Below are 12,905 nucleotides of genomic sequence, written 5' to 3'. Positions count from 1 at the left end.
CAGTCTCACTAAAAATAGCCTCATGGGGGAAGGAAAGAGCACAGGGAATAACTGTCAGAGGCTGAGTACAGTCAGCAGCTCTGGTTAAAACGAGACTAACGCTCCTGCACACCCACACACACACAACGCCAAAGGGGCCGCACCAGGCTGACTAATGCTAGAAACCAGCTCACACTTGGGATTTGTCAGCATTGGCTTGGTCTGTTTCTCCCTGACCACACTTGGGGCAAGCCAGAAGTTTCCAGGCCTCCCACCACGTGTCTCTGATGGGTTGGCAGGACCCATGAGTGTTCTCACTTCACCGAGCTCCACACAGCACTTCAAAAGCCTGTACCTTGTTTTCCTTGTAGAGAAATTCCAGATGCAAAACCTTGCGAAGATCATTTCTGCTGTTTATGCTGAGATCAGAACGTGGGCGTTCCTGGTCCATGATCACACACGTCTTCTTTAAGCCCTAAGGGAAGAAATCGGATTCGTTATTTGCCATTTTAAATCAAAACCATCAGCTCTCTGACACAGAGTATAAACAAAAGACTGTTGATGTTCATTAAGATCATTCTTATCCCTTCCTGACATGCACGTTGCAAAGACAAAAAAATGACTTGAGTTTTTTATATAACCTTTACATCTGACTTCATAACAACTTTTATTCTGATTCTTCCAATGACCCTGTGGGCTAAGCTAAGGCTGCAATTGTTAACCCATTTTACAGAAAAGGAAGGTGAGGCTGAGGTGAGTGACTCACTCAAGGCCAGGTCAGGAGCCCTGAATTTAGCCCTAGATTTAGGGTCACAGCAAGCCGCAGCCTTAAAAATAAACAAAAGAAAAACAATAAACAACAACAACAAAAAAATTAAAACAAAAGGCCAATATTAATTCCCTTTTCATCTTAGATGGTGTTACGGATTGAATTGTGTCCCCCAAAAAGATACAGTGTAAAACCTAACCCTTATGCCTGTGGTTATAATCCCATTTGGGAATGAGTTCTTTGTTACGTTAATGTGGCAGTATTAGTGTAGTGTGTGTCTTAAATCTATCTCTTTTGAGATATAAAAGAGCAAATTAAGCAAGCAAGCAGAGATGGGGGAAGATCACCAAGGCGCCAAGGACCAGAAGCTGAAAAGAGACAAGGACATTCCCCCAGAGCCAACAGAGAGAGAAAGCCTTTCCCTAGAGCCGGTGCCCTGAATTCGAACTTCTAGCTTCCTAAACTGTGAGAGAATAAATCTCCACTTGTTACAGCCACCCGCCTGTGGTATTTCTGTTATCGCAGTACTAGATGACTAAGACAGATGGGAAGTGAGGAGGCAGGGGTGAATTGTCCAAGGTGGCACAGTGGAATCAAACAGTGGGGGTTTCCAACCCTGCTAACCTATAAATCTGTGATTCCAGGACCCCAGCCCCTAGGAAGCACTTGATAAATGTTTGCTGAGTCCCCAGTGAAGCCAGTTTCCATTATCCAACTCTGAATTTCCAGGAGACTGAGGTTCAAGGCCCAGCGGAGACACACACTGGCAGTAAGAAACTGGGCAAGTCCTGTTCCCTCCTAAGAACCTGGTGTGTCTTCATTTGAAAAACAACAGCTGTAGCTGCCGCCTGCCCAACTCACTGGCCTTCCTGAGGCAGTGCTGGAGCAGGAACAGCTGCCTCCTGAACAGCTCAGCCTGCGTCAAGGGAGTCCCTTGCTCTTGAGGAATTTCAGACCCCAGTGCTAGACAGCGCCTCAGCTTCTCTACCAGCCTTAGCGTTCAGAACTGTATAGAGGCTCTAACTGCTGGGAATACAAAACAAAACAAAAACAAGACCTGCTGCCTGTTATGAATTTAGATCCCAAAACAACCAACCCAGTGCCATCGAGTCGATTCCGACTCATGGCGACCCTATAGGACACAGTAGAACTGCCCCATAATTTAGATAAGAAGGCCAATTTGGGAAATGAGATACGAATGCAATCTTGAACCAAAGAGAATAAAAAGGAGATCTCAGAGAAAGGGAATAGAAAGAAATATGTGTAACTGTTGGGGGAAGGCGGGGGTGCATACCTGGGTGCATTAGGGGAAAGTCCATTGGAAGGAAGGGTGGGGCTCAAAAGCAACCACCTGCATTTCATCTGTGCTTAACCCTTCCCCACCAATCAAAGTGATATGGAATGCTCCATAATGAGGGTCCCTCTCTGCTGGATAGCCCTTCATTTTTCAACAGTTCAGATCAGATCAGCAAGTCTTGGTGCACTGAACAAACCCCCAGGACTGGATGCAAACCATCATTTGAAAACCACTGGGGCAGAGATGAGGACACCCTCAGGAGTCAGTCAGCCTTCAGACCAACCCAGCCTGTGGAAGTGCCATTCACTCAACAAACATTTCTTGTGCACCTTCATGGAGCTGACATTCTGTTGGGAATCAGACCATAACAACTCAGTGAACGCATAGTATGGCAGCTGCTAAAAGACCATTATGGTGGCAAATAAAATGAGGAGGGGAGACCAAGATGAAGGGCACCATTTTAGATTAAAAAAAAAAAAACCCGTTGCCATCAAGTCAATTCAGATTCATAGCAACCTAGTCAGCTGTTTATTTTGAGCGTCATCTATGTACTCACTCCTGTCTCCAGTTTTCCTTTCTGAGAAATAAAGGGAATGAACCACCTATCATGTGCAAAGTCCTAGACCAACTGCTGGAGAACAGATCAAAGTCCCTGCCCTCATGCAGCTTACATTCTATAGGGGAAAAGATGAGTATAATCTGCTGTTGTTGGATGCCACTGAGTCAGTTCCAACTCATAGTGACCCTATGTACAACAGAAGGAAACACTGCCCAGCCCTGCACCTTCCTCATAATTGTTGCTATGTTTGAGCCCATTGCTGTAGCCACTGTGTCAACTCATCTCCTCCAGGGTCTTCCTCTTTTTTCGATGAACCTCTACCAAGCATAATGTTCTTCTCCAGGGACTGGTCCCTGCTAATACCATGTCCAAAATATGTGAGACAAAGTCTCACCATCCTCACTTCTAAGGAGCAGTCTTGCTGTACTTCTTCCAAGACAGATGTTAGTTCTTCTGGCAGTCCATGGTATATTCAATATTCTTCACCAACACCATAATTCAAATGCATCGATTCTTCTTCGGTCTTCCTTATTGGTTGTTCAGCTTTCATATGCATATGAGGCAACTGAAAATACCATGGCTTGGGTCAGGCACACCTTAGTCCTCAAAGTGACATACTTGCCTTATACCACTGTAAAGAGGTCTTTTGCCTGATGCAATGCCTCTTTTGATTTCTTGACTGCTGCTTCCATGAGCACTGATTGTGGATTCGAGTAAAATTAAATCCTTGACAACTTCGATCTTTTCTCCATTTATTATGATGTTGCTTATTGGTCCAGTTGTGAGGATTTTTTTTGTTTTGTTTTTATGTTGCGGTATAATCCATACCGAAGGCTGTAGTCTTCAATCTTCATCAATAAGTGCTTCGAGGCCTCTCTGCTTTCCCACATACAGTGTGGGGTGGGGGGGGGCAGGAATAGCAGGGTAAGGAGATACAAACAGAGAGCCACAAAGGAATGCGGAGAAGGGTCACTGCTTCATAAAACGTGGTCAGGAAAGGTTGCCCTGATTAGGTGACTATCATAGAGTGAATTATGTCCCCTAAAAATGTGTTTATCAATTTGATTCCCAGTATTGTGTGATTTTCCTATTATGGTGTAAATTCTGCCTCTGTGATGTCAATAAGGGAGGATGGGCAGCAGTTGTGTTAGTGAGGCAGGACTCAATCTACAAGATTGGATTGTGTCTTGAGGTGATCTCTTCTGAGATATAAAAAAATAGAAGCAAGCAGAGAGACAGAGGACCTCATACCACCAAGAAGGCAGTGCCAGGAGCAGAGTGCATCCTTTGGGCCCAGGGTTCCTGCATGGAGAATCTCCTACTCCAAGGGAATATTGATGAGAAGGCTGACAGAGAGAGAAAGCCTTCCCCTGCAGCTAACACCCTGAATTTGGACTTTTAGCCTACTTTACTGTGAGGAAATAAACTCTTTGTTGAAGCCATCCACTTGTGGTATTTCTGTTATAGTGCACTGGATGACTAAGACAGTGACATCAAAGCAGAAACCTGGGAGAAATGAGGAAACAGGTCATGCAGTACCTTGAAAAAAGACTGTTCCAGGCAAGGAATAGCAAGTGCACAGGCCTTGTGGCAGTTGCAAGAAGGCCAGTACAGCTAGAGCCTCATAGCCAGAAAAAAGTGGCAAGAGATGAGGTCAGATAGGTCTTCAGGAGTGTGATCAGGAGAGGCTTTGTTGGCTTTTGTGAATGGGGAGCCAATGAAGGATCTGAGGAGTATTGTGAACTGATCATATATTTAAAGGATCACTTGTTTGGTAGGCTGAGAATAGATTACAAGAGGCAGGCATAAGCCAGATATAAGTTAGGAGATTACTGAATAATTCACATGAAAGGTGGAGGTGGTTTGGACCAGGGTGGTTGCAGAAATGGTAAGAAGTGGCTACCTTTTCTATGTCCTCTGATGGTAAAGCCAACGGATTTGCTGATAGATGGGATATGAGGTATATAGGAAGGAAAAAAGCCAAGGATTCTTGCAAAATTTTGGCTTAAGCAATTAGAAGGATAGAGATGCCACTTAATGAGGTGGTGAAGACTGCAGAAGGTACAGGGAATCAGGAATTGAGTTCTGGACATGTTAAGTTTGAGATGCTTATTAGACATCCATGTGGAAATATAGATGAGACCATTGGAAAGAATCTGAGAGTTCAGGGAGATGGGTTGGCTAGAGATAGAAATTTTGGAATTGTCAGTATATAGACAGTATTAAAATCCATAAGACTGGTTGAGGCACCTAGAGAATAAATGGAGAGAAGAAAAGAGGTCCACGGATGGAGTCTTTGTCCACTATTCACACATCAGGGTAACAAGGAGAAACCAGCAAGGAACCTGAGAAGGAGCAACCAGAGAGGTAGAAGGAAAACCAGGAGGAGGTGGTCTTCTAGAAGCGAAGGAGAAAAGATTCCAAGAAGAAGAAGGATGTAATCTACTGAGCCAAACACAACTGTTACATTAAGAGGGATGAGGACTGAAAACTAGATGTCATTGGTGACCTTGATAAGAGTTGTTTTCATGGATTTGCAGAGACAAAATCTGATTAGAATGGGCTTTAGAAAGCAGGGAATTAGAGTATACACAGCTCTTTCATGAGCTTTTGCTATTAAAGGGAGAAGAAAAATAGACCAGTAGCTGAAGGGGCTGGGGGGTCAAGATGGGATTCTGTGGGAGCATGTATAAATGCTGATAGTGATATCCACTAGGGAAGGAAAAATGTATGATACAGTAGAGAGGAATGATGATAAGTGAAGAAGTGTCCTTGAGCACATGAGGGAACAGCACACCACCCGTGAAGGGGTTTCCCTTACAGAGAAGTATGGATAACGCACTCATAGCAACAAGAGGGAGGGCAGAGTGATTGGTTCAGACCAAGTTAGTAAGTGTGGTGGTGAGAGTCTGTTGAAGCTTTCTCATGACTGCTTCTATTTTCTTCTTGAAATGAGCTGGGGGATGAGCTTTGGGGTTTGAGGCGGGAGAAGGTGTGAAATGGTCACCTAGGATTTGAGAGTGTGAACAGGCTGGAGAGGTATGTGTTATCAGGTTAGCAGGCACCCCTAAGCAATCACTGAGGCGAGTGGCCAAGAGTTTAGAGAAGCCAGTCAACATGGCTGTGTTTTTCTCTGGCCCCTCTCAGCTCTGTGGGTAGAGGAATAGGCTGAGCTGGACTATACCCAGGAGGGTGGGGGGATGGGGGAGTGACGAAGGGAGAGAAGTGGTAAGGGAGTCAAGCACATTACTGAGATGTGATTGTGATGATGGGAGGGTGAGAAGAAAGAAAAGGCTACCACAGGGATGAACCCAAAACCAAATCCATTGCCGTCGAGTGAATGCCAACTCATAGCAACCCTATAGGACAGGGTAGAATTGCCCCCTTAGGGTTCCAAGGCTGTAACTCTTTATAGAAGCAGATTGCCACATCTTTGTCTCGTGGCGTGGCCGGTGGGTTCAAACCACCAACCTTTTGGTTGGCAGCTGAGTGCTTAAGCACTGCACCACCAGGGCTCCTCACAATGCAGTTGAGCAACTGTGAAAAGCTGTTTGGACAACAGAATGCAGATTCAGGTGAAGGTGAAGCATTGCTTTTGTCGGGTGACTGAGGGGGATGAACTGGAAATGTGGATGCGGGATGCTTGGAATCAAAGTCATGGAAAGGGTGGAATACTAGTAAAAAAAAAAAAAAGCCCAGGGCTTGACCCCAGGAAAGAGTGGCAGAGGTAGGATGAGGACAGGATCACTGCAGGAGATGGGGCCATGGACTAGAGAGGCTGGGGGACTGCCTGAGTCATCTGGTAGACACTGACCTCACCAGGAGGTGATCATGACTCCCTGAGGGGAGGTTACACTTGGCATGTTCGAGGACACCAAAGTGTTGGAGGTAGTGAGTGGTAAAGGCAGCAGTGGAAGATGAGGTCTAAGGGGTAGCTGAGAGCTGGATCATATAGGACCTTGTAGGTCCTAGTGAGATTTCCTTTGGATTTTATCTTAATTATGATGATGAGCCAGTGGAGATTTTTATAGAGTGACAAGATATGTCCTACTTACCCTGGGCTACTCACCCTATTCACGTCCTAGTCTCATTATGGTCATACAGGAAATGGGAGAAATCACACTATCTTTCATGACTGTTGTGAGAGCACCTAGGATGGTGCCTAGCTCGAGGGTGGGAACTCAAGTCATGGCCAATATCTTGGTTATAGCTGCTGGGCAGCTGCCTGTGGAAAGCCCTGTGGGGGGCGCAGGGTCTCTGCCCTGGAGGAAAGACTATGAGAAAAGCGGTAGACCTGGTGGCAGTCTCAGCTCCCACTCCTTTCTCAGAGACTGAGGGCAGCTCCTTTCTACTCTCAGGGCCTGAGTGTGCTCAGATAAAAGACGGGAACAGGAGGAGGAGGATGAACTAGACGATTCCAAGGTCCCGTCCAGTGCTGGTGTCAGCTCTGAGGTCTGTCCAGTAGGTGAGACAGGAATATATTAATAACTATAACATAAGCACCAGTGAGAGGACCACAGACCAGATGATTCAGTAATTCCAACTGGACTTTTCTGACAAGGCCTCTTAGAGGAGCTGGGCCTTGGGGTGGGCTTTGGAGAGAGCAGAGAAAGCACATGGAAAGGAAATTGGGATGGTAAGTTACGGTCAAGCTTAGGGGAGCCTTGAAGGTCAAGTGAGGATTTTGGATTTCATTTGTAATCAAGAAAGGAAAGACACAAGGGAGTATTGTCTGAGAAGTTAGTCTTGGTGGCCCAGACATAAAAGCCATGATGGCAGTAGTCAGCCTCATAGGGTGTGTCATTAATATCCAAAATGCAGCCATGACTTGGTGATAGAAGGACAATTAGCCACAGAAACAACAGATACAATGATGTTACATGAGTTTTTGTTTTTTTTTTTTTTTAAATATATGAACAAGCAAGAAAACAGGGGCACTTTCAAAACAGGTACACATCAGAGACAAGAGGTAGGATGTTGAGTATCTACTATGCGCCAAACACTATGCTTGGGAGCTGTCCATATGTGATTATTAATCCTCATCATAAACCTGCAAAGAGTAGGCCTTATTATTCCTGTTTGCAGATAAGGAAATTGAAGCTCACATCAGTGAATAACACACCCAAGCTCACACTGCTAACTAGTAGCAGTTATTCGTGTCTGACTCCAGAGTCCTTCCCACTTCTTCACCCAGAGATTTACGTGTTTATTTTGTTTGTGTGTGTATTTTAATCCCAGACAACTGCCCATTGCCCAGCCAATACAACACCCTGAGACACAGAACCATGCCTGGCTCATAGCAAGCCCTCCATCACGCAGTGTTTAATAAATGATGCTTTCCCCACACTCGCATGGGACAGGACTTCCAGCAAGCTCCTTCCCCACCTCCACCACAAGGGAAGATGACAGTTAAGCACCTCCCCAATTTCTGGACACTTCAAGAACTCTTCTAAGACAGACAAAAGGAGAACTTAAAAAATAAAAATCATGCAATGACTAGGATTCCCACTGTTGATTCAAATAACACAAGGGTTGGACCATAAAGAACTTTCTTCAGCCTTCCCTGTTCCCTCTGGGGGAAGTTTTTACCCTAGGCAGTATTTCTTGGGATCGGCCAGTTAAGGCCTACAGGCTTGGCTGAGGCCTGCATGCTGTGCTCGGTGTAGGAGAACTAAGCTCTGCGTTAGAGAAGGGGCGGGGGGGGGGGGGCGGTCCTTGCAACCCCACCTGGGCCTCTGCCCGCGCCCAGGAGAGAAGATGCATCTAGGAGGGTGGCAGACAAGGCAGCCCCTGCCCTCTTGGCAGGAAGTGCCCAATAACAGAAATGGCTCCTGGGAAATGTAGTTTCCCCTGTCCAGGGCAAGTGGCGTTTTTGTTGGGGCATCTCTGGGGTGGAAACCAGGCAGCGGTAGGTCTTCCCCACCCCAAAGGTACAAAGGTTCCAGGGGAACCCCTAGACTGCCCCCTCAAAATTAGAGAAGCGGCCCAGAGCTTTGGAGGGGGCAAGACATTACCTTTCTGCTGAGGAACTCCCTCACCAGGGAGGCGGCCACCTCCTCCACGAAGAGGCTGTCCATGCTGCCGGCTCTGCCCACGAGGCCAGCGCGGCCCAGCCCTGCAGCCCCAGGCCCCTCAGTCCGTTGGGGCCAGTATGGCCGTGTTGCCGTGGTGACGGTGGCATCAGAGCCTGGGAGAACTCCTCCCCTTCCCTGGGAGCCTGCAGGCGGGAAGGCGGGAGGGAAGGGGAGGAGCATCCTTTAAACGTGTCTGAAAGCAGCAGGAGCCAGCAGCTGGGCAGCCACAGTGCGGCCCGGAGTCCAGGACATGGACTCTGGGCCTAGGACCTGGCTCTGCCCCTTGCCATCGGGGTGGCTGAAAACGAGTGACTGCTCCAATCGAGTTTCCACTTCCAAGACACAAAATGGGAAGAATACCTAACTCCCTGTTCCTGGAGGAATAAACCCATAGAGAAGAGCCCCTCCGCCCCTTGCCGAGGTTTTACCCACAGCACCCCAGCTGGCCCCTGCCTTGGCTGGCTGGGACTATGTGGGACAAGGAGGCCCAGGACTCTGCTTACTCAACCACTCAATCCTGAAACTAAAGGACAAGTTACCTGCCTCCCTGCTGTCTGCATTCCCATCATGAGACCATCATTTATTTTACACACAGTATCATCACATCTTTGACCCGATTCCAGCCAAGACAGTTACTATTGGCCCCATTCTTTAAAACGGGACACTGACTTTGTTGAAGGCCACACAGCCAAGGCCAAGCAGAGCAGGGATTCCAACCAAGCCCATGCCTTTGCTCAGTATCAGTTTCCCCAGATTCAGTCATTTGAGGACCACCTTCACATCACCTACATTACTACGTAAAAAAAAAAAAAAAAAAAATTACTGCGTAGGTATTATTTTCTCTAAACTGACTTGCACGTTTTTAAATTTAGATGGGTAGATAAGAAGATACCATCAATAGATGGATACCATCAAGTCAACTACTCGTGATAACCTTATGTACAACAGAATGAAATGTTGCCTGTCCAGCATCATCCTCACCATAGAAATACCAATGGCACAGCTTCCAGCATCATAGCAATATGCAAGCCACCACAGTAGGACAAACTGACAGATGGGTGGTGGTAAATTTACATAAATTGATTTTAAAAGGAGAGTGTTTTCAAGCAGTAATAGCCACTATTCTCATTGGATTTGATGTACTTGTTATATTTCTGGAACACGTTAAAATAAATGCATAACCAGAAAGATGAAATGTGTGCATCTAGAACCATCTTGTAGACCACCAGTGGCAGGTGAACCACACTTGGAAAATGCCACACCACCCAGACTGCCTGGGAAATGGCTGTAACATGGGGACTGCATAACCATCCCTAGCCATTTTGCCCCCACTAGGGTGCAACGGGTTTTTGAAATGTCTCTTTTGAGCACTTAGCGCTGTGGGAGACTGTGCACGTGGCAGGGTAGGGAGGGCAGAGCTGCAGGAGACAGCATGGTCCTCATCCAGGGACCTCGTGTTCCAGCTAGAAGACACAGAGTGAATGTGGAGTCATGAGAGAATAATACAAAGCAGATGGTGTTTAGGCAGGAGACTGTGGATCACAGATTGTAGGTGTTGTGTAGTCAGAAGAGAAAGGATTCTCCTCCATGCAGGCAGATCAGGTTGAAATGCGGGCAAAGAACAAAAATTCATTAATTCATTAATAAGTATTTACTGAGCCCTTACCATAAGCCAAGGGTATGGGTGCTGAGGATTCGGCACTGTAAAATATATGCCCTTTTTGAAGTGGCACAAAAAGTTAAGCGCTTGACTACTAACCGAAAGGTTGGTGATTCAAATCCACCCAGAGGCATTTCAAAAAAAAGGTCTGGTGATCTGCTTCCAAAAGGTCACAACCTTGAAAACCCAATGGAGTGCAGTTCTACTCTGCAACACATGGGGTCGCTATGAGTCAGAGTCAACTCAACAGTAACTGGTTTTGTTTTGCTTTGTTTTGTTTATGGGAAGGGATGAGAAATGGAGAAGTAGACAAAAAACAAATAAAGCATATAGAACATAGCAGGTGGTTAAAAAAAGTCAGATTTTTCCTTTTTTTTTTTTTTAAACAGAAAAGGAATATAGAAGAGCCTTTAATGGATAACAGAGATTACAATTTTTAAGAAGGTGATCAGATAAGCACTCAGGCAGTAATATTTCAGCAAAAACCTGAAGGAAGAGAGGGTGTGAGCCATGAAGTTACCTGGAGGAAGGGCACTCCAGACAGAGGAAACAGCAAGTGCAAAGATCCTAAGGCAGCATGGAGCCTGAGTGCTTGTGAACCTGGGGAGGAGGAGAGGGGGGCAGTGAGGGGTGTGATGGAAGGAAACAGGGACCAGACAGTGCAGGCCTGTGGGCATCAGAGGGACCTCAGCTTTTACTCCAAATTGGGAATCCTTTGGAGGGTTTGGAGCAGAGGGGAGACAGGATCTGACTTAGGGTTTGACAAGATCCTTCAGATTTCTGTGTTGCGAATAGACTGTAGAGGGGCAAGTGTGGAAGCAGGGAAACCAGTTAAGAGGCTATTGCAACAATCGGTAATCCAGAAAAAATGTAGGCTACATATGTGTGTGTGTGTGAAACTTCTGACTGTGCACCTTCTTAACACGTTGGAATGGAATGGTTAAGCAAGGGAAGCACAAGAAGTCGTTCTTTCAGGCACATTGCTGGCCTCCAGGGATACAGCAAACTTAACCTTAGGAACTCTAGTAAAAGAAAATAGCCTGGTCCACATGGGAAGGGCAGAGGGTGTCCTGGCAGAAAGTTGAGAATGAGGCTGAATTACATCCTAGGATCCATTCCTCTCCATAGATGCCCACAAGGCCTCCTGAGGTCTCCACATCACGTTTCTGTGAACAGGACCATCCCACCGAGCACTGCAAGGGAGCCCTCCTCTCCCATCAGAATGTAAATGGTACTTGGGCTCTTTATGATAAACAACCCAGAGATGTGAATAACAAGGTAAAGGTAACTGTCAGAGTGTTAAATGTCATTAGGTTATTTGTTTTATAAAAGTTTGTTGTGTTATTTTTATTGATTCATTAGTTAATAAAAGATATCTTTGTGGGGACCAATGATGAGAAGATGCCATTGGCTGAAGCTTGTGATAGTCTAGTTCTGTGCCCCTGAGGTCCAGAAGGAAGGAAAGAAAGGAGGAAAAGAGGGGAGGGAAGAGAGAGAACCAGAGATAAACAGAGGGGAGAGGGGGATTCGATGGACTTTACATTGGAGGAACGGTTTTAATGGTCTTGCCTCATATCACGGCTTTCACAGAGAGGAGAAAGGATATTGCATGTATGGGCTTGAGTATGTGTTTGTGTGCACAGGCACGTGTGTGTCTGCGTGCACATGCGTGTAAAATCATACTCATCACTCTACAGCTGTGGCTGTGGGCACATAGGAATCTGTGAGCTCCTGCCTCTGTGTGTGTGTGACCACAGGCATTTGGGGAACCCTGGACTCTGTCTGGTGCCCCATTTGGTTCTGGCAATGGGATGCATCCGGCGTGATATGGGGCTTGGAGTGGGCAGGCAAGCCTGCTGCCTTTGGGGGCAAGGGTTTTTTTGTGTGTGTGAGGTTAGTGTGCTGCCTCCTCCTGAATGCTCCAGAGAGGGGGATGGCTGAAACATATCCCCCAACAACAGAGGTCTCCTTGAGGGCAGGGCTGGGTCTTTTATCTGCGTCAGGGGGGTTCCAGAGAATAGGCACACTGTGTGTCTCCATAATCATGTCCTTTCCAGGGATCATGGATATGACCAGGTATAATATGTCTGGATCAGCTGGGTTGGAAGGACATCGTGAAAGTCTTTCTAATGAGGCAGCTCTCAGACTTTTCCAGCTGACTGGCCACAATCCCCAGAGGTCAGAACAAGGGTCCAGCACAGGCCACTGTCCTTGGCAACATGAAGGAACAGCTCACCCTCACATTCTCCACCAACCCTGTCTCACCATCACCTCCCAATTCATGTAGTCACCAATGTGAGACTGGAAATGGAGCAAGGACTCAGCCCCCAATCAGGTCCAGCAGGATGAGGTGGGACAGCCACAACCTAGTGTGGCTCTTGACCTTTCACTCAGCCCAAAGCATCCCAGACCTCTTCACTGTCAGGAGGAGACACACACAGCTCTGAGGGCTGGCAAGGCCAAAATCCATAAGTCAGGGAGTAGTCTGGAGACTCTGGCATTCTTGAGTCAAAACTCAGTAGGCCAAGTGGCAGGCTGGAAACTTCAGCAGGATGTCTAAATTAGTC

General features: G+C 46.6%; 1 protein-coding gene across 3 annotated transcripts in view; it reads right to left on the bottom strand.

Moving 5' to 3' along the window:
* The window catches only part of MINDY4 (MINDY lysine 48 deubiquitinase 4), a 158,431-nt gene extending 149,635 nt beyond the window's left edge, over positions 1-8,796 (bottom strand). For 2 of the 3 annotated variants that reach the window (XR_010322748.1, XR_010322747.1), the window contains exons 1-2: positions 8,619-8,796; positions 335-454 (exon numbers count right to left, since the gene is read on the bottom strand). Coding sequence is in view for 1 of the 3 variants with exons in the window: in XM_064290116.1 (XP_064146186.1) it covers positions 335-454; positions 8,619-8,681 (183 nt within the window). In the remaining 2 variants the exon portion in view is untranslated. The remainder of the gene's footprint in view (positions 1-334; positions 455-8,618) is intronic. The other variant, XM_064290116.1, reaches the window with a different exon arrangement.
* Between the last annotated feature and the right edge of the window lie 4,109 nt (positions 8,797-12,905).

This window comes from Loxodonta africana, chromosome 8 (genome assembly GCF_030014295.1).
Source record: "Loxodonta africana isolate mLoxAfr1 chromosome 8, mLoxAfr1.hap2, whole genome shotgun sequence".
Lineage (NCBI taxonomy): Eukaryota > Metazoa > Chordata > Mammalia > Proboscidea > Elephantidae > Loxodonta > Loxodonta africana.
Note: the sequence above shows the minus strand (reverse complement) of the source record. Positions and strands in the feature narration are given on the sequence as shown.